The sequence below is a fragment of the Macrosteles quadrilineatus genome, unplaced genomic scaffold (genome assembly GCF_028750875.1).
Source record: "Macrosteles quadrilineatus isolate MER2022 unplaced genomic scaffold, UCM_ALF_1.0 Scaffold_5__1_contigs__length_97177068, whole genome shotgun sequence".
In the NCBI taxonomy this organism is placed as follows: Eukaryota; Metazoa; Arthropoda; class Insecta; order Hemiptera; family Cicadellidae; genus Macrosteles; species Macrosteles quadrilineatus.
Genome location: NW_026542598.1, coordinates 22,434,635 through 22,458,000, shown reverse-complemented (window position 1 = coordinate 22,458,000; position 23,366 = coordinate 22,434,635). Strand labels below are relative to the sequence as shown.

Here is a 23,366-nt window from a genome sequence, read left to right as displayed (position 1 = left end):
ATAACTACAAAAACGTAGCGAGTAAACATAAAATTTTGGAAAATGGCTGCTTGAACCTGGCCGCTATGTTTATAGAGAATTCAGATTAATAGGTCCTATTCATTAAAAAAATAAGAGGTTTTATTTTTTCAACTGTTTCAACAACAATTTACGTCACATTTCAGGTTTAAACAGGCCTGATTGACACTTTCTAAAAACATCATGCTTCTGTTACATCTACATCAAATTGAAAATTTCTCATATTAAATTTCATAGGTTTGTAACATTTTTATGAGTGTATAGGTTTTTTAAAACTACAATACATTACCTTTTAATTATTTTTTAAAATTTGTTCTCTTCGAATTTGGTAACATTGCTAAGCATGTCTTTCCTTAATTGGGTTTATTTTTTAACAAATCGTCATAGGCAGTGTTGTCAAACATTACTTTATTTTAATAGTTGCGATAACATTTTTTGTCAAACCAAACAACCATTAAAGTGTTCTTTGCCATGTTTAATTATCCCTAGAATATTTCATTAATGGTAAGATTCTTATGAAAAAGTTATACCAAAAACTTGACTTCTGATAAGTCCAATTATTCTCCCCAGTCAAAAATACATGTAAATGATGAAAGGTCTATGAAAGAAATAAACATTTTTATATTTGACAAATTATAATTTTATCTCTTTTTTTCTGGTTGAATCTTTAAAAAAAGTTCTGTAGTCTGTGACAGTTACCAAATAGCTAGGAAGAGTAGCCCTGTGTTTGTTATTGAATAATCCCTTACTCTTTGTGCAATCTATGCTGTACGGTTTATTTTTCTTAGGGTGGAGGAGATTTAACATCTTCCCCATTCCCTACAAGTTGTCCTTCAACCATGAGAGTCAAGATGCAGGCCGAGTCTCGTCAAGAAACCCATTATTGGAGGTATGAAATTTCAAATATAATCGTACATGATTAATTACAAATTTAATTCATGGTGAACATTTTAATTTTTGTTTGTGAGTTTTTAAATCCAAAAGTATCCAAAATTAGAAATGTGTGATGTAATATTTACCTGTTTGGTTATTAGCTGAATGTTTGACAAATTTGAAAGCTCAATATTTATATCACGAATAATTTGGTTACAGGTTTAACTTATAAAAATTGTGTAAATGGATTGTTTGTATTTCATTTCAAAAATCAAACTTAGACAAGATTATGTAGCTGAGTAAGTCTTACTCAATGCCATCATATAAATGCATTCAATTGTATAACTGTAGAAAAACACATGTTGCACGCTTGCCTTTGCCAGCAAGACATAACCTACAGGTACAAGCAGCCATCACGAGTGAGGTGGGAGTTCAGTAGGTGAGACGAGGCGGCGGCACTGGGGGTGTCGGTTCACTGGGCGACTCGTGAGGGAACCGCCATCGAGCTCGAACACAACACTCCCCCTCCCCCTCCGTGCTGCAACCAGGTAGTGTCCATATATACACCGTGCCTCGATAACACTTATATTAAAATATTCTCTATATAGTATCTGGATCACACACTATCGTCGCGGAGTGAGCAATTTACAGATAAGGACCTAGCGCACCTAACGTACACATGGGAGGTTTAGTGGCGACGGAGATACAGAACCCACGCTTTACCGCTCTTGTGTATAAAGCCGAGTAGGCCGAGTTTAGGCGCGGTCGCGCACATATCGCCGTTAAGATTTTCCCGGTGTCAGACGCCGCTGTTCGGGAATCGCGGTGGTGGGAGGGGGGGAGGGGGACGAATCGGCTGTGCCAGATCTCGACAGCAACGATCGGAAGCAGCTGCAACAACAAGACCAACACTGAAAACATGTCCTCACCCGGAACTTGCTGACACCTGCTAGACTCAACCCTACAATCAATCATCTACAGACTAACATCAATAGAACCTCACAGGAACAATACACACTGTGAAAGCCAGAGATAAAATAGAGCCTTGCCATCAGCTATCTTTTCAAAAGATGATCGGACAAGCAAAACTACTCATTTTAAAGCTGGTGTTCACATACAATGATATTCATAGAAGGTTTGAGTAAGTAAGAAGAAAATTACTTATGCACTCGACAAAGATAGAGGAGGTAACCATTATTATTTTTGTTAGGGTGGTAAATTAATGTATTTAAAACATTTAATTGCCAATAATCTATATTTAATTTGGATAATTGAAATAAATATTCATTTGAAAGTATGTTATACATTGAATTGAAGTAAACAAAAGCCGAGGTATTATCTTTATTTAGATTTGTATATACAGTACCATATAAACCAAGATTGATCACCATTGAAAATGAACAGTGTAATAAGTTGATATGAAATTAATCAACAGAGGAAAACCTCTGCATCTAGTTTATTTGCCATAATTATTATATAAAATAGTGTAAGTAGCAGACAATTCTACTTTATAACAGGCTAAAATCTATAAAGAATTTTTGTTATTAATACAGGTTATTGAATTGAAGACCATGAGGCAAAGTGGGTGTAGTAAATATAAAGCTGAGAAAAATATTTAATAACTAATTGTAATATAAAATGTGAGTAAAACGTATCCAAAATATATGCTCAAACGCTCTCTTTTACTGAAGCATATTTTGTAGAGTTGTGTTAAGTGAATTTATATTTTAATTTTAATTAAATTTTGTTGTACAAAGTGTGGGTGCACCCACTATATCGTGTGAAAGCAAGTGCTTCTATATTTATTTTTATCAATCTCGTTTGGCTCATCAGTGTCATAGTGATTCTATATTTTAACTGTGTTGTATTCTTAGTGCTTGTAAAGTTTGATTGGTGTCTTTAGTACTTTTATAGTTGATCAGTGTCAGAATGCTTCTAAAATTTAAACAGTATTATAGTAGTTCTCAAATTTTGATCAGTGTCGAGCACTTATATAATTTGACCAGAATTAGTTCTTTTACATTTTGATCAGTGTTGTATTTCTTCTTTCTATAGTTTGGTCAGTGTTGTATCGCTTGTATAATCTGAACAGTATTGTAGTTCTTCTACAGTTTTATCTGTGTCATAGTGCTTCTATATTTTGATCAGTGTTGTAGCGCTTATATAATTTGATCAGAATTAGTTCTGTTACATTTTGATCAGTGTTGTAGTTCTTCTATAGTTTAGTCAGTGTTTGTTGTATCGCTTGTATAATCTGAACTGTATTATAGCTCTTCTACAGTTTGATCTGTGTCATAGTGCTTATATAGTTTGATCAATCTCGTAGTACTTATATAATTAATTATATCAGTACTATAGTGCCTATAATAAAATACCTTAAAATACCTACTTTGTATGGTCGCCATTTCATCGAAAAGTAAAGTAAAGTATATAGTATAAAAAAACAGTGTATTGTATTGATTACGTACTGTGATCAGTGATGACCGCAATCCCCTAAAAGGGTTCAATTGTTTAAATTGACTCAATTATTAAAATGCCACTGGCGCAGACACAACCAAAAAAAAGGCTTCACCTTCCTTTATTTTTGTCTGGCAATATCCAGGACTTGTTAGCTTCAGTGAACACAGATGTACATATTACACACAATCACTGTGGAAAATCAAGTCCAAAGTTTAGTGGAACACATAAAACGTCCTGCATCAAACTTAAAGGTTGGGGAACTTTTTTTTGTCCCGCAAGCGGGATGAACTCTTGACTATGACTGCTGGGTCAGTTGAACTTTAAGAAAGTTGGGGTGGGCCTTGGTGTAGTGTTTATTGTAGACAAGCCTTTCACATCCCTGGCTGATTATCTCTTCGTTACCTCCAAGTTCAACTGATCCGATAGTTGATGTTAGGCGTTTCACTAGCAGCTAGGGAAAAAATAAGTTTTCCAATCTTGAGGAAGCGGGAAGATTTTCATGTTCTGTGAAACATTGGACGTGATTTTACAGTAGGATTGTGTGTATGTGTGTTATTATTGTAGTTGATGAGCCCTGGATATCGCTAGACAAAAAAAGTATATGAAGCCCATTAAATAGCACCATTGAATAATACCTTGCCAAAAGTATGTAATTTAAAAACAGTATGAACAGTGTTCACAATAATTCTAAAGTTTGATCAGTATCATACTTATCCTGTTGCCTGAGTGTCTTAGGGTGTCAACAGTTTAAAAAGTTTATATTGCTTCTTCAGTTTAATCTTTCTTAGAGTGATTCTATAGTTTAAACGTCATAATTCCCCTGTTGCCTGAACAGTGTCTTAAGCCCCGTTCACACGGGGCGAGTTTACAAGCTACACGCCAGCTTTTTTAAACGCAGCTCGTAAAATAGCTTAGTGTGAAAGAAGTACTCGCTCAGAAGCTGCTTCTAAAACAGCTCTGGAAAAAGTTGACTCTGTGGCTACTCTACACGCTTACTCGCTAGCTTTTGAACGATCTAGCATGTATGTAGCCCAGTGTGAACACAGTTGCTTATGCTTGTGTTTGTTTATATTATTTGAATATGTCGGAGGAGTTTGGTTCTAGCGGGAGTTGTAGTTGTAGCAAAAGTAATTTAAATTAATTAATTGGACGGCGAGATGAGAAACAGAAAAGGAGGAAAGTGTGGGTAATACAGTGGGTAGGAAGATGTACAGATTATGGTGCATCAAAAATATTACTTTATTTTGGATTTCAGGCGTTTTTCATCCATGTTCTATTATTTTTCTCCAATCCTCAGCTGTTTAAAAAACGTATCCCTCAACGGTTTATTGGCATAGTCTTTGTGTTTGATGTTCCACAAGGCTGGGTAATTTTGGTACCTACACGTTTAGGAACACCAATACGTTTCCCATAGACCATTTAATTTTAAATGTACGCAAACACCAACACAACCAGCAAGATTTCACAATTGAAACCTGGTCAGAAGTCAACTACTGAGCGAGTGGAAAAGGCATCGTATGAACGATTATAAGTGCACTCGCCAGCTTCTTAGACGCTAGCGTGTAGCTTGTAAACTCGCCCCGTGTGAACGGGGCTTTAGGGTGTCTACACTTTAAAAAGTTTATATTGCTTCTACAGTTTAATCTTTCTTAGAGTGCTTCTAATTTTTTATGAGTTTAGTTCTCGAGTTGTCTAAATAGTGTTGTAGTGTGATGTTCAAACAGTTTGTATTACTTCTACATTTAAAACAATGTTAGAGTGCTTCTATAGCTTGAAAAAAGTTGTAAAGCTCATATAGTGTTATCAGTATAGCAGTGCCTCTACCACACAATCAGTAGGTATTGTATTGATTGCATAGTCTGATCAGTGTGGCAGTGCTCTTAAGTAGTTCAATGTCCAAGTTCTTCTACAGATTTACAATGAAAAGTGCTTCTATAGTTTTGGTCCGTGGTGTAGTGCCTCTATATTTTGAATAGTGTCATAGTGCCTCTACAGTTGTAGTGCCTCTATACTTTGAACAGTGACGGAGTGCTTTACGTTGACATAGGAATACCTGAGGGTAGAGACGCATAAGCGGAATGTCTCCTCGGATTGTATTTACCAGAACTGCCTATCAGTGACCATCTCTCAAACGTATTCGACACTGTCACAGTAAAATCAGTTTACCAACAGTTTCTTGGATTAGAATCTTAACAAATAATCAACTGAATAACAATGCGATATTTATCTATTATCGTGCATTTCACAAAAGCGTTTCTTAACCAGCTGTCAAGCGATATACAAGCATTTGCCTATGATACCATAACTACAAAAATAGCTGCATGTGTAATCTCACAATCTGTGCAGAAAAATGCACTCGGGTTAAAAAAATTTTGTTTAAAAACTTCATGCACAGGTTACCTAAATATCCCTTTTGATTTTGTAAACAATTTTATTTTTTTCTATATTGAGTGTTGTACATAAAAATGCAAAGTTAAGCATAATCCAATGAATTACACAAAATTATGTCACTGATGGTTAAGCTATATTAAAGATCACATCAGTTATTTTAGTTACAGTACAAGAACTTTTAGTTAAAAATAAAAACCAAAATTTAAAATATTTGTAGTTTTGCGACTGGGCATTTTGTTGTAATGATGTATAACAATTGATTTTTTTGTTCTCTTTTGGATGTAGATCCGATTTACAGTAATCACAAGTAATGGAATTAGAATTCCAAAACATTTCCAAAAACTACACATATTCATTAAAAATAAATGTGATTTAGTTCGATCATGCCTAATTGCAGTTGCAAATAATTGGATTGTTTTATTGAAGTAATGGTTTCAAAACTAGCTCTAATTACGTTACTTACATACCAATTATATTAAAATAAAACATTTTTTGCCATTCAAATTATCATATCAAACAAGACTTGGAATAAAACATGTTTGTATCGGAAAATTCGGAAACTGAGTTATTATTATTTTATTAAGTACCGGTGCAGTTTTAAAACTGAAAGTATTTTTTTGGATCAGAAAATAAAGTTTGCCAACAAGTAGAAGTGTTATAGAGAAAAAAGTGAGAGTTAATTTCACACTTTACACATCAATAAACTCTAAACCTAATCAGATAACTGCTGAAGAAATGTCTCCGTCTTCAGCACGCGCTGAAACACCATCACTACTAATCATGGCAACAGTCCGTCTGATTAAAAATCATTTTCAATAAATTATTAATTTTTTAAATTTAAAATTTGGTGAAATTTACAGTGTGTTACGACTGATAAGGTTGTTGAACGAGAAGTATTCCTACTCCTGGAGAGAATTAATAAAGTCTTCCCAAAAAACCAAATGTGGCACATAAAACCTTGAATAGTAAAAAAAGCAAAATCAAGGCTTCAGTGATCTAGGATGTTTTCTTCAATTTGATGTTTTTATCACAAAAAATGCCCAAACAAAAATATCTCATGTATTTTGAAATGTACACATTTCCAAATATTCCATCACACTAAACAATTAGTATACATAAATTTTCCTATTTTACCAAAAGTCAACGACTTCAATTTTTTCCTTGACTGGCTTGGTTAAGCCACCATTTGGTGCAGCCGTGTCCCCATTGTCCGTTGTGTTTGTCTACCCTCTATTCTTACAGTACCAGTTGTGGGTTTTATTTGGTACATTTTGTTTCTTGTTTTGACTTCTGTACTTTTCTCTACTTGTGTGATTTTAATCGGTAATTTTCCAGATTTTACTGGGTTTGTGTGTAAACAATTGTTGTTATGTTTAAGATGTTTTCTCTCCAAAGAATATCTTAAGGGTTATATTTCAAATACAGAAACTTTGTGAAAACTTGTTTTTTTACCGTGATCGAGAGTTTTTGAAATAATCTCTTAAATAATAGTAAATCAGTGTTAGATTCTGCTAAGAAGTCAAATGTTCATTCTCTCAATCACAAAGGTAAAATAAATAAAACACCATTTCTGGTGTTTATACACTTGTCTCTTCGTATGTTCTAAAAATTCCAACAAAACGATTGATTTTACGGTATTATTTATACTGTCCATAAAAATTGTCCTATGATGATGTTTAACTAGAATAGGGTCGTTTGCTAAGTCCAGGAAAACACAGTATAATTAATTTAGCTGTTCAAAAGATTTTATTGTAATTATTATTAGTAGCTGTTATTGTAATTATTAGTAATTATTTAGAGTATCCGTAATCATTTAGAAGTTTTTTTAAATTAAATTATTTTGAGATCATACCTTCCGTTTCTGGAAGAAATTCCATAATATTCCTAAAAACTCTATTATAAAAAGAAGTAAACTGAATTTCTATTGACTAGTTTAACTGTAAACTGAACAAATATAACTCTTAAGCAAATTTGAGCAATTGTTTGTAATAACTGAATTATTTTTGTACATCAAAATATATTCCTTTTAAAAACTACCCAAGATCAATTCTCTAATAATACTCTATTACGACTTTCAATAGTCTAGATTTAAAGGAAACAAGGAAAATAGTTTCCAATCACATGAAGTAAGAACTATTATTGGGTAGAGAACAACTATTAAATCACTACTAAATGAGCGTTATTATTAACATTTTTTTAGAGTTACTAAGAGTGTTTAGCTGCCATTATTTGAAACTCCCATGTGTTTTGATAATACTTGTTAATCGACAAAACTTGCAAAATATTTTCATCTATTTCCACACAGCTGTGCGATATTAAATAATTTGTTGTGATAAATTTTAACTCATCTTCCCAATATTTGGTGCTTGTGTAGAATGGCTAAAAAGTAATGCTCTTTTTCCTACCACTTCATGATGGAAATTACCACATTGCCACACAACAGTACGGTATGCTAAATAGCTCATTACCGCTTTAGTCATTCCCGCTTGGTTTACTTCCCGCGTTTCTATAACACACTAACATCCTAAAAAATCAAAACACCCAAATTACATTTTATAGACGACTAAAAAGTTAATCTGTGTGTTATGATAAGTTAATTATGGAGGTAGGAAAAATCTTGTGTGTACAGTATTACAAGCCCAAACAATCTTTGCCGGTCTCCTCAAGCAGCAATGAACGTACTTTGCGCTCTTAATACTCAAATAGCTATTCCTGCTTTGATATGAAATTTGGACAAACATTTGGTTTGGAAAGAGTTAAAAAATAAAACAACATGCCAAATATCACTGATATTTCAATAACCAAAAACAAATTTTAATCCAGATGCTTACATGATTTTTGATTTTTTGCTTTCGCCCACTTTAATAATCCCAGTCAAATTTATTCTAAAATCTCGACGGACTGTTGCATTAAGGGTCAATACAGCTATTGCCAAAGGTGTGGCAGGCGCGAACACGTTTGGCAATATCTTTACAGTAATATCGTAAAGGCTTACATTGGTCCGGGAGCGGTCTTTCCTCCGCTACCATGAGCGAGGCCTGCTCAGATGAGGGCATTCGTTGCTCTAACGTATTCACACAGTTTATCATGCTCCTGGAAAAGATTCAGCATACCTGGTTTGGATCAGTTATTTATCATTAGAATCTTTTTACGGTAATCTTTTATCAGCATACACATTGCTACACAATGTTTTGCAACAAAAGAAAACAAAGACCAATAAAGATAATGGAACTTAGATCTGTAAACAGAAAAAAATATATTTAATTAGGGGTTTTTATTTCAGATGACTGAAGTAGCCTACGATTCCTCATTCATTGAGTTTGTCATGATATATTTGGTCCTTTATTACAGGATATTGAATGTTATTCTATCCATAATATTGTATTTGTGCAGATATGCCAGCATATTTAATCCTTAGTTCGCGCTGACAATAAAAAAATTTAGTTTAATTTGTACTTGTTTTTGTTGAACAAGATTTAGCAACATTTTTCCTAGTATGAATTAGAAAGCAAAGTCAATGAAAAATCTGTTTCACAGCAGATCTATACAGTAGAAAACACTTGATTTTTAAGATTCTTTGAATGATATTATATCCTAAAAATTTCATATAAAAATATGTATTATAATTTTAATGTGTTTTGAGTACAAATTAGGATTCACCAAAGACAAAGTGAGTGAAATTATTTTAATATAAAAACAGCTTCCAAGTTCATGGTTAGAAATTTTTTTTTTTTTGAAATCATCTACAACAAATTATTTCTCCATAAACCTTAATCAAATCTTCTAAATATAAAATACCATTTAAAAAGATTTTTATTACTCAGTTCACACAATCCGTAGTAGTTGCTATTGTATGTCTTACTATTTAACCCTCTAGATATTTAATTATTTGACATTATAACAATGAGGATACTATTAATTTAATCCATATTGCCAATTGAATAGAAGTAGCAAATATATGCAAAAGACTAACTTTGAATATAATTTGTGATATAAATATGTAATTTATTTACTACCCCTTAAGCTTGGGGTTTGAAATAACAACTGAATTAAATCAGGACAGTTTAGTTCCTCTAGTAAAAGGTTTTTAAGTCTATTTGTAGTATTGGATACTAAACAATATAAAAACGAATAAAAAAAAAGAGACTTGGGAAAGTAAATGGATTATAGAAAATAGGTGAGTAGTAAAGGAAAAATAAATAAACTCAAAATAAAACAAAAAAATATATTTACAGGTTTTAACTTAACAATTCGTAATATTAACTAAAAATAAAATAAATAATTAAAATTCGCAAAAAATATACTTATAACTAAAAATAATTATCACTAGTTATTGACAAAAGATCATTAAAGATTTTATCATTTGCAATTTTAAAATAAAAAATTTAATTTTGAAAATTTTATAAGTTATCAATTAAAAATATTTTGTAAAATAACATAATAATATATGTTATTATGTTATAAAACACATTGATATTTATCATTTAACTCTAAATCTTATTAATTAATTATGAAGCTTGTGTGAATTTATTGGTGGAATATAAAAGATTATTTTGTACTGGGCAACTAAAATAAAGAAATGCTAATAAACGACAATTAATTAAGAAATAATCAAGTCTTATCATCATATATACAGGAGTATTTCAGAAGTAATATTTAACATGAAAATAATTTTTTTCATACAATGTTTAATTTAGTTGTAAATATAAAGATTACTTCAAATACATGTTTCTAATAAATCTTAGCAATTATACATTTGTTATTACCCGTCAATTACTTTACTTGGTTTTGAAATAATATTAATTAAAGCATTTGAAAAAAAATATTTTTGTGTCAACGGTGTCTTATAGTTTTAATTAATTGTATATTGCTTAACAATAATTTAAGATATTTTCATAAAACTTCTTTCCATTTCAAAACTGCAATTAGAGTCTGAAATAAATATTTCTTACTCTACATATTTTCTCCCAGAACCCCTAAAACAAAGAGAAATAAAAAATATAAGAACTATAAAAAATATAACTCAATTAAAACATATATCGGATTAAAAATATATTTAAAATAGCAATACTTTATATTTATAATATAGTTATAAAAAAAATATAATACCTCTGTAAGTTTACACATTTGGTTACTCCAGTGTCAAACATTATATACAAAATTTCAAACTTATTATCTTTAAAATCACAGCAATTAACTTTTTATTAAGTAATGTAAAACATAGTTCATAAATGGTTTTATGAATAAAAATAATACATAAATGGTTACGGTATTTAGTAATAAAATGTCCTTTTTAAAATTCTAGAAACTTTTTATCGACAAGCTTTATAAGATATGAATGTTAAACTATATTGAATATTGTAATCTATGTTAGTTTAGCTTTCCAAGAGTGGGGGAAGTCATTCAATATTATTTTTTATATTATTTCAGGGCAAAGAGTTTTTTATTTACCAACTGTGAGACAAATCAAGCAATTCTAACTTATTTTTTCTTTCATTATTTCTAGAGCTTTAATTGATATTTGAAATAAAGTGGGCCAACTTTTTGTACTGTAATTACCTTTTTAGATTATTTTTGTATTAACCTTGCAGCCAGTAATGGCAAAAATTTACTATCAATAAAACATTCTGTTTTGCAAAATGCCTATTTAAAATCTGAAATCTAAAAATATTAAGTTCCTGGTTATTTTTTAAATCTAGGACTTGATTCTATCAAATCAAAGTGTGTGCAAAGTCAATTTCATTACTTTAGCGAGAAAAAACATAACAAAATAAATAAATATAACCTACATTTTAAATACTCGTGCATGTTAAGGTTTTGAGATTAGAAATACAAAAAAGTTTATATTAAAACACTTTGATTTAAAAACTAACAAAACAAATAAAAATAAACTTTAGAAATAATACTTGACGTTACAACGTAGAGTGTTATTAAAACCCTACTTTAAAGAACATTTTTTATCATTTAATCAATAAAAATCGTATACAACAATAAACAACCAATATCAATCACTTTGCAGTTGTGGTAACCAAATATGTAAAGTCAACAACCTAAAACAAGCTCTAGTGCTGGAAGCGGCGGTTAGGTTACGTTTTAAGAACTTGTTGCGAGAACGAGTTAACTCGTGACAAGTGACTTAGCTTGAGCTTCGGTTTCTCATCGGGCGTCTTTGGGTCAACACTGAAATACAACAACACTGACTGAATCAGACGCTGGCCTGGAGTCTGTCATAACGCAACGGCAACGTCTCCCATGCATACGTTACATTACGTTAGGTTAGGTCAGCCTTAGCTGTATGCTCACACCTACCAAAAAATGTGTTTACGTAACTTAACGTTTCAAAATAGACTAGATAATTATGATAAAAATTCACAAAGTGTCAGTTAGGGACTATGAGGGAAAAATTAAAATTGATTCACACTGATGCTAAATGCATTATTTACGACAAATTTCCAAAACAGTAAAAATAATATTTTTAAATGTTGAATAAAATGTATACTTGGACATAGTGTGTCGGGTTTATAAATATACAAAACAAATAACGTTATAACCCTACTATCAAATTGGTATTTATTATTTGAAAAGAAAACTACCAGTAAAGGTTTTGGTGAAAATTAACTACACACAGTATCATTTACACCAATATTGTAATATGTGATAGTAAATGGTGTAATACTCATAAAAAAAATAATACCAAGACCAAATAAATTTACAACTGACAATGACACTTTGTAAAACATTATTAAATCGGAATAAAAATAAACCCCTATTAGAATATAAATACAATGTACAATATAGACCCACAAATATAAAGCAAGCATTTATGGAATTTAACAATAACTGGGATATTTTAAATATTTAAATTACATTACAACAACGACTGTTAACTGTGATAGGAAACAAATAAGAAAGAATTGTTCAACGGGATTTTAATATACTCATTTTTTGCATTCTTTAAACTTTATTAAAACAAATTTTCCAAATAATAAATAAAACAGTACCATGCAAAGAAAATCTAAACTGTCAAATTGTTTGTACTCAAACATCAACTTCCCATTCCAAATAGTGTATCATACTTTTCAAGCAATTAGCAGTGCTGATAAGCTGGCTGTGTTTGTAGACTATTATCATAGATAAAACATACTCCCTTAGTAGATTTCTCATCCTTATGGAACAGCTGAAGACAATTTTATTGTTAGTTCTGTACGGTTTTCTGCAGATGTCGTGTTTTGTTTACAATTTGTTTCCCGTTATTACAGCCATTTAAAACCTCGTTTAACCAAATAATACGATCTAATCATAAACAATAACTTGTCCCCTAGTTATATAACCAAACAGTAAAGCACAAATCAAGAAATTAACCCTAAAATAATAGAAACAAAATTTCGTCGACACTAGCGCCCAGTGTGGCGTACATGAACTAGACATGAAAAACGAGCTTCAAAATTTACAATGGGATGAGAAGTCTACTTGTGTTGGTTAGTCTATGCTATTATCTACTTGGAGAAAGTGAGGGTTTAGTATTGTGTGCAATTATTTAGAAACATTTTACAAAAACAAAACTGAAATATTTAAGGTATTTAACAGTTTTTTGAAGTTACACATTTGAAATAACATTCTCAGAACAGTATAAAAGTACTTAACCAAAATGTTTGTAGTATATTGACATTGAAATCAACCAACAGTTTTAATAATTTTAGAGAAAAATAATTTTACAAAATATTTTAGTAATTATATTTACTTTATTAGTTAGGTTTTACAAACATAAATATTATAATCAAATTGCCCCCTGAAATGAATTCCCTATAGGAATGTAGAAACAATGGTTCATAAAAGTGTCAATACAGTAATTTCTCTCAGAGAAGATTCAACAAATAATTAAAGTTATGATATTACCACACCATTAATACTGCTGTAGTGAAATACTTAAATGCTTATTGAAACATCTGTTTAAAAAATTTAAAATAAATCTTGGATTATTAAATACTGTTTAATTACACGTTGTAAAAAGACAGCTAAATGTCCAAATTTATTTCCAGTGTCATTTTGTAGCCAAAATAAAAAAATAATTGCAAGTTTTACTATTTTATTCAACCTAAGGACCGTTCTTAGGTAGGTAAGGAGATTATTAACTTTTTCCATGCAAACAAGCATGCATCATGGGCGCAGAAACTTACCCATATAGTCTACTGTCACGAAGACTGCCCCTAGTTAATACAAAGCTGCATGAGTCTACACTACTGGTAAGCGTACAGCAGGAGTAATGCATATTATGAAACTAGTCTGCAATATGATCATTCTGTGGCGGTCTCAATCATAATATGATCCAACTGTGGTACATGTGTAGGTTAGTTTCTTAAGAAATAATTTTAGTTTACTTCTAGCAAGAAAGTTGGCCAAAATGTTTGAAAAATGGATTTATACATTGTTATAACATTATTTCTGATTTAAAACAAATTTGTCATTAAAATAACGCATAAGTCTAAAAATAGTTGGTAAATCTAAATATTTTGATGTTGATAAACATGTTGAACAAGTTAAATTGAAAAACACATAAAACTTATTTAGGGATAAATTTAATTACTTATTTACTTTATTTTTTATTAATATAGGTACCTAACTAAAAATACGGCAAAACATTGTATTTTTACCAATATTGAAAAGTAATTTTGATTTATTTCATTGTATCTAACAAAGCATGAACTATACAACTCCAAATTTGTAAATGTCAAAATAATAAGGCTGGTGAATATGTTTTAAAATATTACTAGAGATTTTCACAAAATACAATTTGTTTACAGCATAACCTGACAAATTTATTGAAAAAGCAGTTTCCATCTTGGAAAATTATTTTTAGATTCACTCTAGTCAAATTTTACTGTAAATCTTTAAATCGTATTCAATAACAACAAAATAAAATAAAATTAGGGTTTGAAATTTTAAATGATGATGACCAAGTAATACCCTGTTTTAACTAGCAACAGAGTTTATGAGTTGGGCATGTGTTATCTAATTTGTAAACATGCACGATAAGTACCCGCTACCTTGCAACAGTCAAAATATATTTTTAAATACTTACAAAATAGCTCCAAAATGATTAACCCTTAATCCCTGTTCAGTGGTCTACTTACCTTCCATTGTTGTGTCGAAACAGTGCAAGGATTTCTTCGAACGTTTTATTTTTGGTCTCTGGAACTTTCTTGTAAGTGAAGATCCAGAAGATCGCAAGGAACACGCTAAATGGCAGGAACGTATAATTTTCCAGTGAATTCTGAAACACAGAGTACAAATCAGGGTAACACATATGTGTGACAATGTGTACACAACATAGGACAGGAAAGCGAGAGGGTCGGACAGTAATACTTTTTGTAACTGTGTCACTGACAGATTTATAGGTGTATGTAAAAATTTCAATTTTTGCCTGTAACAGATTATTATTGATTGCAAAACATTAGATAGTGTATTTTTGTAGATAGTGTATTGGTTGTCATAGCTCATTGACAAAAAATTGTCAATGTCACAATGTCTAATGAAACAAACTCTATGTATAGTTTAGTTTGTTGAATGTTTGTAGGAATTTCATACACACTCTTGATGCAAATACAATAAGAAAACTAGTCAAATATTAAATGTTAATGTTTTAGGTCACCCTACAGCTGGTGGATGTAAACAAACAAGTTCAACTTTAACACTCCTTTCACGCTATCCGGTTTTTGCCGGACGGTCAATACATTTTTATAGTGTAAAGAAGAGCACGAGAGCTTTCCAACTATACGGTTACAGTGACGACAGAAAACCGTGCTGTCTTACAGCCGTCCGCTGCCACAGAACCGGACGGTTGTCAGACCGTGGCTGTGTGTCAGTGGTCCATGTATTTAAATGCAAGCTTTCATACTGCATCGTTTTTAATCTAACGGCATCCCACCAGCCAGTGCAAAACGATCAGCTGTTGCAATGTTTATTGTTTATAATCAGACCTGTCCATTGGACACTGTTTATGATTATTGTGACTTTTAAACACATTTATCTCGCTGTAATGAGAAAGAAACATAGACATGATGTCGTATAATTATACTGTTTTCAATCGGAAACAAAGAAGTTTGAAAGGAGCTTTATGCAGTTGTAAACAGCACAGTGATTATAAAATCATCTACTCTTATGATTTTTTTGGTCATTGGAAAGCTCACTCCCTGTAGTTTTACAAATAATTATGAAGTTCAGATTTATGGTGAAAAAAAAACATGATTTACATAGTACATTGGAAACAGGGTCTTTCACATTTTCATTTGGAGGCCACTTTTGCTTGCCTTTAATGAATGTTTTCAAGAGATCCTAGAACCAAATTGTAGAAAATTGTATTCTCTTTCAGAACACCACCTTCCACTTAAGTCAATTTCCTTACCATTTAAAAGTTATTTGCAAAAAAGCTAAGTAACCTTCAAATTTATAGTGGTGAGAGAATACTGAATAAGAGATATTTTTGTTAAACTTTATACTAAATCTACAGTTCTACTAGATAAACTTTATTAATTAAGTCAATGGAAAGCTTCATCCATGGTATGCATCATCTGATCATATAGAACATGTGTTAATAATGTAACAGCTGATTTTTGTATTGTTATTTCCTTGTTTTTTCTTTGTTTACATTTTGTAGTTTACAATTTGCATTGGTAGATGGAAGCATATATATTACCACTATTTTTCTAGAACTGTTGTGTTTAACCATAACGGACCCGGTTGCTAGTTTAAAGATAAAAGTGATCTTCAAACAGTGACATAAAAATGACTGGTCAACACAGCTATGATGATTGTGTGCTGTGATGGCTTTGATCCTTAATCCCTTGAATACCATTATTCAGTGATTTAACAGTGTTTTTTTATAATGTTTTCTTAGATGTTCCTCTCTTTATAAACACGTGAAATCTTAACTGTTTTCAAGCAAGTCTCTAGGGAACACACAAACAGTAAGCATCAGACACACAACATTAGCAAAACTGCCTGATTTAAGGAGCAACTGATAAAGAACTCACCCTCACCTAGCAAAGGAGTAAGCCTTTACTAAATCTTTGTTTTTACAGACAAAGAGTAGATAATGATATTCAACGTTCTCATCCAATTCTTAAAAGATAGAAAATGAAACAACCTGCTATTCCAAGTGTTGACACAAAATCGCACAATATTGAATACTCACCTTCATCGTTGGGAAACCGATTCCAACAATGAAGTTTGCCATCCAATTGACAAGAACTGCTATAGACATTGCCGCGGGTCGAGGACCTTGGGAGAACAACTCGGCAGTGATCATCCACGGAATGGAGCCGGGACCGAGGGCGAAGAACACCACGAAACTGAGCGTCGAGACAACAGACAGGTAGGACATCCAGTCGATCATCTCCTGAACATAACCAAAAAACTCCTATCAGACAGTAGAACCGTGCTCGTCTATCCAACAGCTGACTTCGGACTTGCATAGCCAGCGATAAACACCCTTCGGAAAGAAAAGTAAAATGAAACATGGCTATACATCGTCCTGCAGTGTTAGAAAGACTTATGGGTTGCAAAATAAAAAGGGTAAGAAGCAACTGAAAAGAATTTGATTGCTTATCCAAAGTTTTGTACATTGGATGTATAAATGAAACAGACAAAATTTAAATTACATTTATTATGTTTCTTTTCTACTTCTTTTTTTGTGGAAAAACACACAATGGTCTTTTTAGAGCCTAGAACTAAATTGTTGAAAAAAAAACTAAGTTTGCTTTTTAAAACTATTTTAAAATAATATGTTAAAAAGTTGTTAAAATAAGAGAGTTTTTTAAATAAATCCTTTTTTTAAATAGGTGTGCATCTAAAAATTATACTAAGAGCGTAATAAATTAAGTTCTGTGTTGATTAAAAATGCACTGATCATTAGGAAATGTTTACTTGAAGACAACATTAAGTTTTTTTAACAGGCTATACACATTTCATGTTAAACCAAAGTATACATGAGTAATTGAAAATGTTTTTCACACAATGAGAAAAAATCTTGAAATATTAAAACTTTCTTGGATAAGCAATTATAGAATTATAAACCAGCAAATAAAAATAAACTTACATAACCTAACTATAATTCTAACATCTATATTATTATCAACTAAGGCAAAAATAATTTTTTTAATATGTGGCTTTGTATCCTGCATTTATGGTTAAAGCCATGATTGCTCATATAAAATAAAGATTTTATCCTTTGGTATGTAGCTCAACGTATAGATGCCTGAAATCAATAAATACTCTTACTTTATAAATTTATAAAAACATATCGGTGACAAACGGAGCTACACTCCGGAAATCAACTGTGCAAGCGGTGATTCACGGAGCCGAGCTCTCAAGCTCTGTGATATGTGATTCTTTAAGCTTTAACTGATTATTAGGGATTTTGCGGGGTAGGTTTGAGAGCAAAATAATGGTCAATCGGTTCCTAAAAAGATGCATGTGAAGTACTAATATTCTACTAATACTAATACTAATATTACTATATAAATGACAAAAAATTGGTTAGAAACTTTCCTGTTTATCGAAGCTGCAAAAAATCTTTAACAGCTTGGTTCACATCTTTGACTATTAATACAACAACTAGACATTCCATCCCATGTTAAAGTTGTCGCCAGCTTTTTATTCAAATTTGTCTTACTTGATGTGAGCCACCTACAGATTGCGCTGATATAAATTACTGATTTCTGCCGATTACACGATGGTTTTTACCAAGTCAAACTGATGGAATAACTTATTATGAGCTATAGCAACTGTTAAGACCCAGCAACTATGTCAGTAACAAAAAATATAGAGTTTTAGACACTAGAGCAATCTGTGACTGGCTCACACAACTACATTCGTTTTTAGTAAAAAACTGCAACAGCTGATCCATATAGATGGGATGTCTTCGTTCACATGCAAGGGCATTTTTTGTTTCTTTAAACTGTGAGTTCAAGCCGTTTTTAATTTTTGTTAAAGACTAGCAGACTTTTACTAGCTTTATTTGTAGAGTAAGGTCACCTAACTTGTAAAATGCCTTGTTAATAATTTCTTTTACAGTGGTAAGATGACATCAGTAGTAAAGTAACAATTATATCTCACTTAAAATTAATTTCTTTATGGCTTGAAAATAATGAAAATTATTGGTGATAAGTGTACCGCTAGTGTAAACCTTAAGGAACTGATATTTGCTATAATTTCCACTTTTACTACACAGCTACAGTGATATTTGTCATCATGTTCACCTTTGTCACATGAGTTATATTTGCTATCCCACCTTAATCATACAATTGTGGATATCAGATACAACTTTATTGCTCAACCCAAAGGATATTTACTATCAGACCCACCATTCTCTTTAAACTAGATAGTGACATTTTCTATCAAACTCACATTTATCGATCAACTAGAGATTTTTTGCTTACAAACCCACACTGTATCAATATAACTGAACAACTTAAAGAGTAAGATTTTCTTTCAAACCCTTACAAATAGTGATATTTGTTCCATTTCAAAATTGGATTGTCTCATCTTGATTACTGGGATTAACTGTAATGTGAATAAAATACTTCCATTATCGGACTATGGATTACAAGAATGTACCACAACCGTATTGTATTACTGATATTGTAGTTGAACAGGTACCGGTATTTAAACTACTTAATATCCATACTCACCTTTATTATATAAAAGAATAACAACTAGAACTAAATGATTGATATTTGCTATCCCATCCACTTTTATATTACAACTTGAGTGATATTTGCTTTCAGACCCAATTTTTGCTAAGATACCGGTAACTAAAGTATAATACACCTTATCGGACCCACCTTTATCAAGAAGGAGATTGTTATGAAGATGGAGGTTATGAACATGCCTCCGAGTCCGTACAGATGCAGAGTTCGTCTTCCCATTCGATCCATTAAAGGCATTATCACTAAAGTCATCGCCACCATTATCGCACCTATACCTATGGTCATGAACTTTGACGTCTCCTCAGTCAGACCCGAACTTATAAACAAATTTGTAGAATAATAGAACACCTGGAACAAAAAAAAAAACTATGTGTATAGAAAGTATTTTAGTAAATAATAACTTTTACATGTAAAAATTGTTTGAAAATAAAAGATTAATATTGCGAGTATAGACTAATTATTTGAAACATTTTACCAAGTTAAACTCTTAATTGTTTTACATTTTGTACTTGCCAATCCTTTTGTGACATGTCTAAGATGAAACTTTTGGTGTTAGTGGAGTGTATTACTTTTGTAACCTGGTTTTAAGAAGGTTTAAAAAAAACAGATTAAACATGATTTTAGGCCAATACGGTAGGTTTTATATGACAGATCGGTGTGGATGGCCGGCATATTGCTTTGTTTTGCTTTGCAAATATAATCTAGATGCAGTACCACCGTCCACCATTATAGATTTAACATAACTCAAGTAGGGGCCTGAAATTGGAATCAATGGCCATGTTTTGTTTTTGCAGGAATGCTCTGTGGATTGAGTTGTTTTGTTTCAGTCTCAGTTACACAAACGTGAATATTTACTAAAACTATAAAATTGCTTAAAGTACTTTTTTTTAAGACAACATTTTGTTAAATCTAAACAAGTAAATTCTTCAAAAAACTTGCAATGATAAAATTCAATTTGAGTGGTACTCAAGCAATTACCATAGGCCTATAGGCATTATATAGTTTTTAATAAAGGTTTGAAGGAAAGTAACTGTGACCAGACTAGGGGGCGGAAAATTATTTGGGCCTAGGGGGGCCAAAATGGTAAATCCGGCCCTGCTAGTGGTGTCAGAATGCCGTTGCCTCTGGTATTTCAGCCAATAGCTTTCCAAAGGCTACTCCATCCCCAACATTCACCAGAGGCGGCTTCTGGTAGGGGCTCGAGAAAGTAAAGAAGGTGCTGCAGGAAAAGGAAAAATCGGATCTAAAAATGACAAATAAGCAGCACCAGAAAATCTGAAAACCCAGATTGGGGAAAAAGAGCCCCTGAGATGTAAAAATTCATCTGTTGAATAAATGAAAGAATGAACAGGAAGTAAAAAAAAAAGACAGAAGGAACAAGAAGAATAATGTCGATGATTACCGAGTTAATTTCTGTATCCTGAACAATTAGAAAAATAGACAACCTCTTTCAGCTTGGGTTTGATGTTTTGTCATTCAGTTGATACTCACAGCATTGATGCCAGAAAGTTGTTGACTGAGCTGCATCACGATGCTAATGATCAGCGGAGATCGCAGTGTCGGAGAACAGATCAACTCCATCATGGAGATGGTGGACTCCGACTGTTGCGCTCGCTGCTCTGCTCGCATCTCTTCGATGTCTTCTTCCACGTTGTTCGACGCTCTTAGTCTTCTTAACGCTACACAAATAGCCACGATCAGCAGAGTTTTAATAATTTGGCCATTGCAGGTGATTTTAAAATATCATCGAAGAGTAAATCATACAGTATCGGCTGAACTGAAGCAAAAACAGTTTGATAAAGTACCCCTAAAGAAAGAAACTACAGTAGAAACCCTCATATCCGGCCATGGTCGGATATTGAGAGGAGCATAACCTACAGTCTCCACGACATCGGTAATCGTCTTCCGCGAAAACACCTGTGAGCGTAACTTGCAGTTTCCGCGACTTCAGTAATCGTCTCCCGTGACTGCGGCAACAGCCGTGAGCATAACTTTAAGTCTCCGCGACATGGGTAATCGTCTCCTGCAACTGCGGCAACACCCGTCAGCGTTACTTGCAGTCCCCGCGACATCTCTTTTTTGGTCTCTTTTGGTCAAAATAATTAAGCAAGCAAGTTTCTTTGATTTAGGCTACTCAACGTTTTTATGTGATTCTACTATAATCTTCTGAAGGAGCCCCCTAGAGAAATGAAATGTCTAGTGCTAGTGTTATGTCTGTCAGGAACTTTTCATGTATGATGAAATAACTCAAACTCTTTACTTAGGTGAATTCATATTAGGTAATATCATTGTAAAAATTTTAAATGCTATCGATTTGTCTACGCCAGGATTCTGTTTCTTTGTTTAAATGTTCAACGTGCTATGAGCATTCATAAAAATGGTTAGGGAATAATTAAAATAGAAGATTTTGCAACATTTATTTAAGTCACATATAGTGATTTTAATTAAACAAATCTATAATATTAAAACGAAACAGTGTTTTTTTTTATTTCACGATTCTGAATCAACCACTCGACGGATTTTCATCATTTTTGTGTTGAAAGAAAGATAATTTTGTGAACTAGGGAATGTCGAAGCCATAATTTTTGTTTAGGGTCCCAGTTTTTTTAAAATTAAGTTTTAATTTTTAAAAAGTCTAGAAGCCGACGCTAAGTTTCTAAACTAGCTTTTGGCATAAAATAATTTGCTTAACATAACAGCTGTAAACATTCAGCTTTTGTGTCACTAATTCAGCATTTGGATAATAATTACATGCTTAGGGTTGACTTATCCATACTATGTGTAATGCTATGCTCATTGTACGTCCATTTTATGGGTAAGAGGATGACAGACTATTTAAATATTCATGGATTAATGATAGATATTCTAATTTATTTTTTAGAGCAATCTTTAAAATTTTAAGTTTGTTTTAGTGCAATATAATTTGTTTTAACTAACAGCTGGTTGAATATAAAAGTTGTCTTTCAAACTAACAGGTTAGTTTATTATTCTGTGATGTTGGCATTGAATATAGAAAATAAGTAAGATTCAAGATTCTATAACGACTGATTTATACAAAACGAGGCTCTACCCCCCAGTATTCAAAGGAAAAACTATGCAAATTATTTTTCTGTTCGACTTTTTGAGGAAAGAATAGGAAAATGTGTACATGTTTCAGTTCATCTTGGCAGCTTTTTGTTTTCAGGAAATGGTTAACTGCTTGAACTTTGCTTGGATTATAAATGGAAATATTAATATAATTTCAGTTTTTGTTGACTTCTCAATCCCGTACGTAGGACGGGCCAACAGCTCGTATTATTTAAAGAAAAACATATGTTACCTCTCCTTGCTTCTTCTTCCCATTGTTTTTGTATTAAGAGGTAACGGGGTGATTCTGGACACACTGGTAACAGAATCAGTTGTAAAATAGCAGGGCAGATTGCTAAACCTATAACAAACAAAAACAAAACAAAATCAGTTGTAAAATAGCAGAAGAGATTGCTAAGTCTGTAACAAACAAAAAATCAGTTGTAAAGTAGCAGGGCAGATTGCTAAACCTATAACAAACAAACAAAAAATCTGTTGTAGAATAGCAGGGCAGATTGCTTAACTTGTAACAAACATATAAAAAAATTAGTTGTAAGTAGCAGGACACATTGCTTAACTTGTAAAAAATTGCTACCGTAATCAAATTGAATCTGATCACATTCATGCAGCATGAAACTATGAATTAGTTTTACAGTAGATAATTTATTATTTTTATCATAAATTTACTCCTTAACATTTGTCAACTCTTTAAGTCTCCTGTTATTCAAATTCGACTACATTACCTTATTGAAACGCATATAACTAAAAAAATAATTAATTACAACCATTGACTTTTAACCAAACGTATAACCATTGGTTTTTAGATAGGATATACATCCACTCTATATGAAC

The 23,366-nt window shown here is 32.0% G+C and overlaps 2 protein-coding genes across 2 annotated transcripts in view; one reads left to right on the top strand and one right to left on the bottom strand.

The window, feature by feature from the left end:
- LOC128995132 (SOSS complex subunit B homolog) overlaps positions 1-19,793 on the top strand; it is a 38,120-nt gene extending 18,327 nt beyond the window's left edge. The window contains exons 3-4 of the mRNA XM_054420042.1: positions 807-907; positions 19,527-19,793. Of these exons, the coding sequence (XP_054276017.1) occupies positions 807-907; positions 19,527-19,542 (117 nt within the window). The 3' untranslated portion in view covers positions 19,543-19,793. The remainder of the gene's footprint in view (positions 1-806; positions 908-19,526) is intronic.
- LOC128995130 (glucose transporter type 1-like) overlaps positions 1,440-23,366 on the bottom strand; it is an 87,884-nt gene continuing 65,957 nt past the window's right edge. Inside the window, exons 12-19 of the mRNA XM_054420039.1 lie at positions 22,768-22,875; positions 20,940-21,127; positions 19,584-19,796; positions 16,934-17,137; positions 14,874-15,013; positions 13,920-13,949; positions 8,738-8,835; positions 1,440-1,782 (exon numbers count right to left, since the gene is read on the bottom strand). Coding sequence (XP_054276014.1) covers positions 1,691-1,782; positions 8,738-8,835; positions 13,920-13,949; positions 14,874-15,013; positions 16,934-17,137; positions 19,584-19,796; positions 20,940-21,127; positions 22,768-22,875 — 1,073 coding nt within the window. The 3' untranslated portion in view covers positions 1,440-1,690. The remainder of the gene's footprint in view (positions 1,783-8,737; positions 8,836-13,919; positions 13,950-14,873; positions 15,014-16,933; positions 17,138-19,583; positions 19,797-20,939; positions 21,128-22,767; positions 22,876-23,366) is intronic.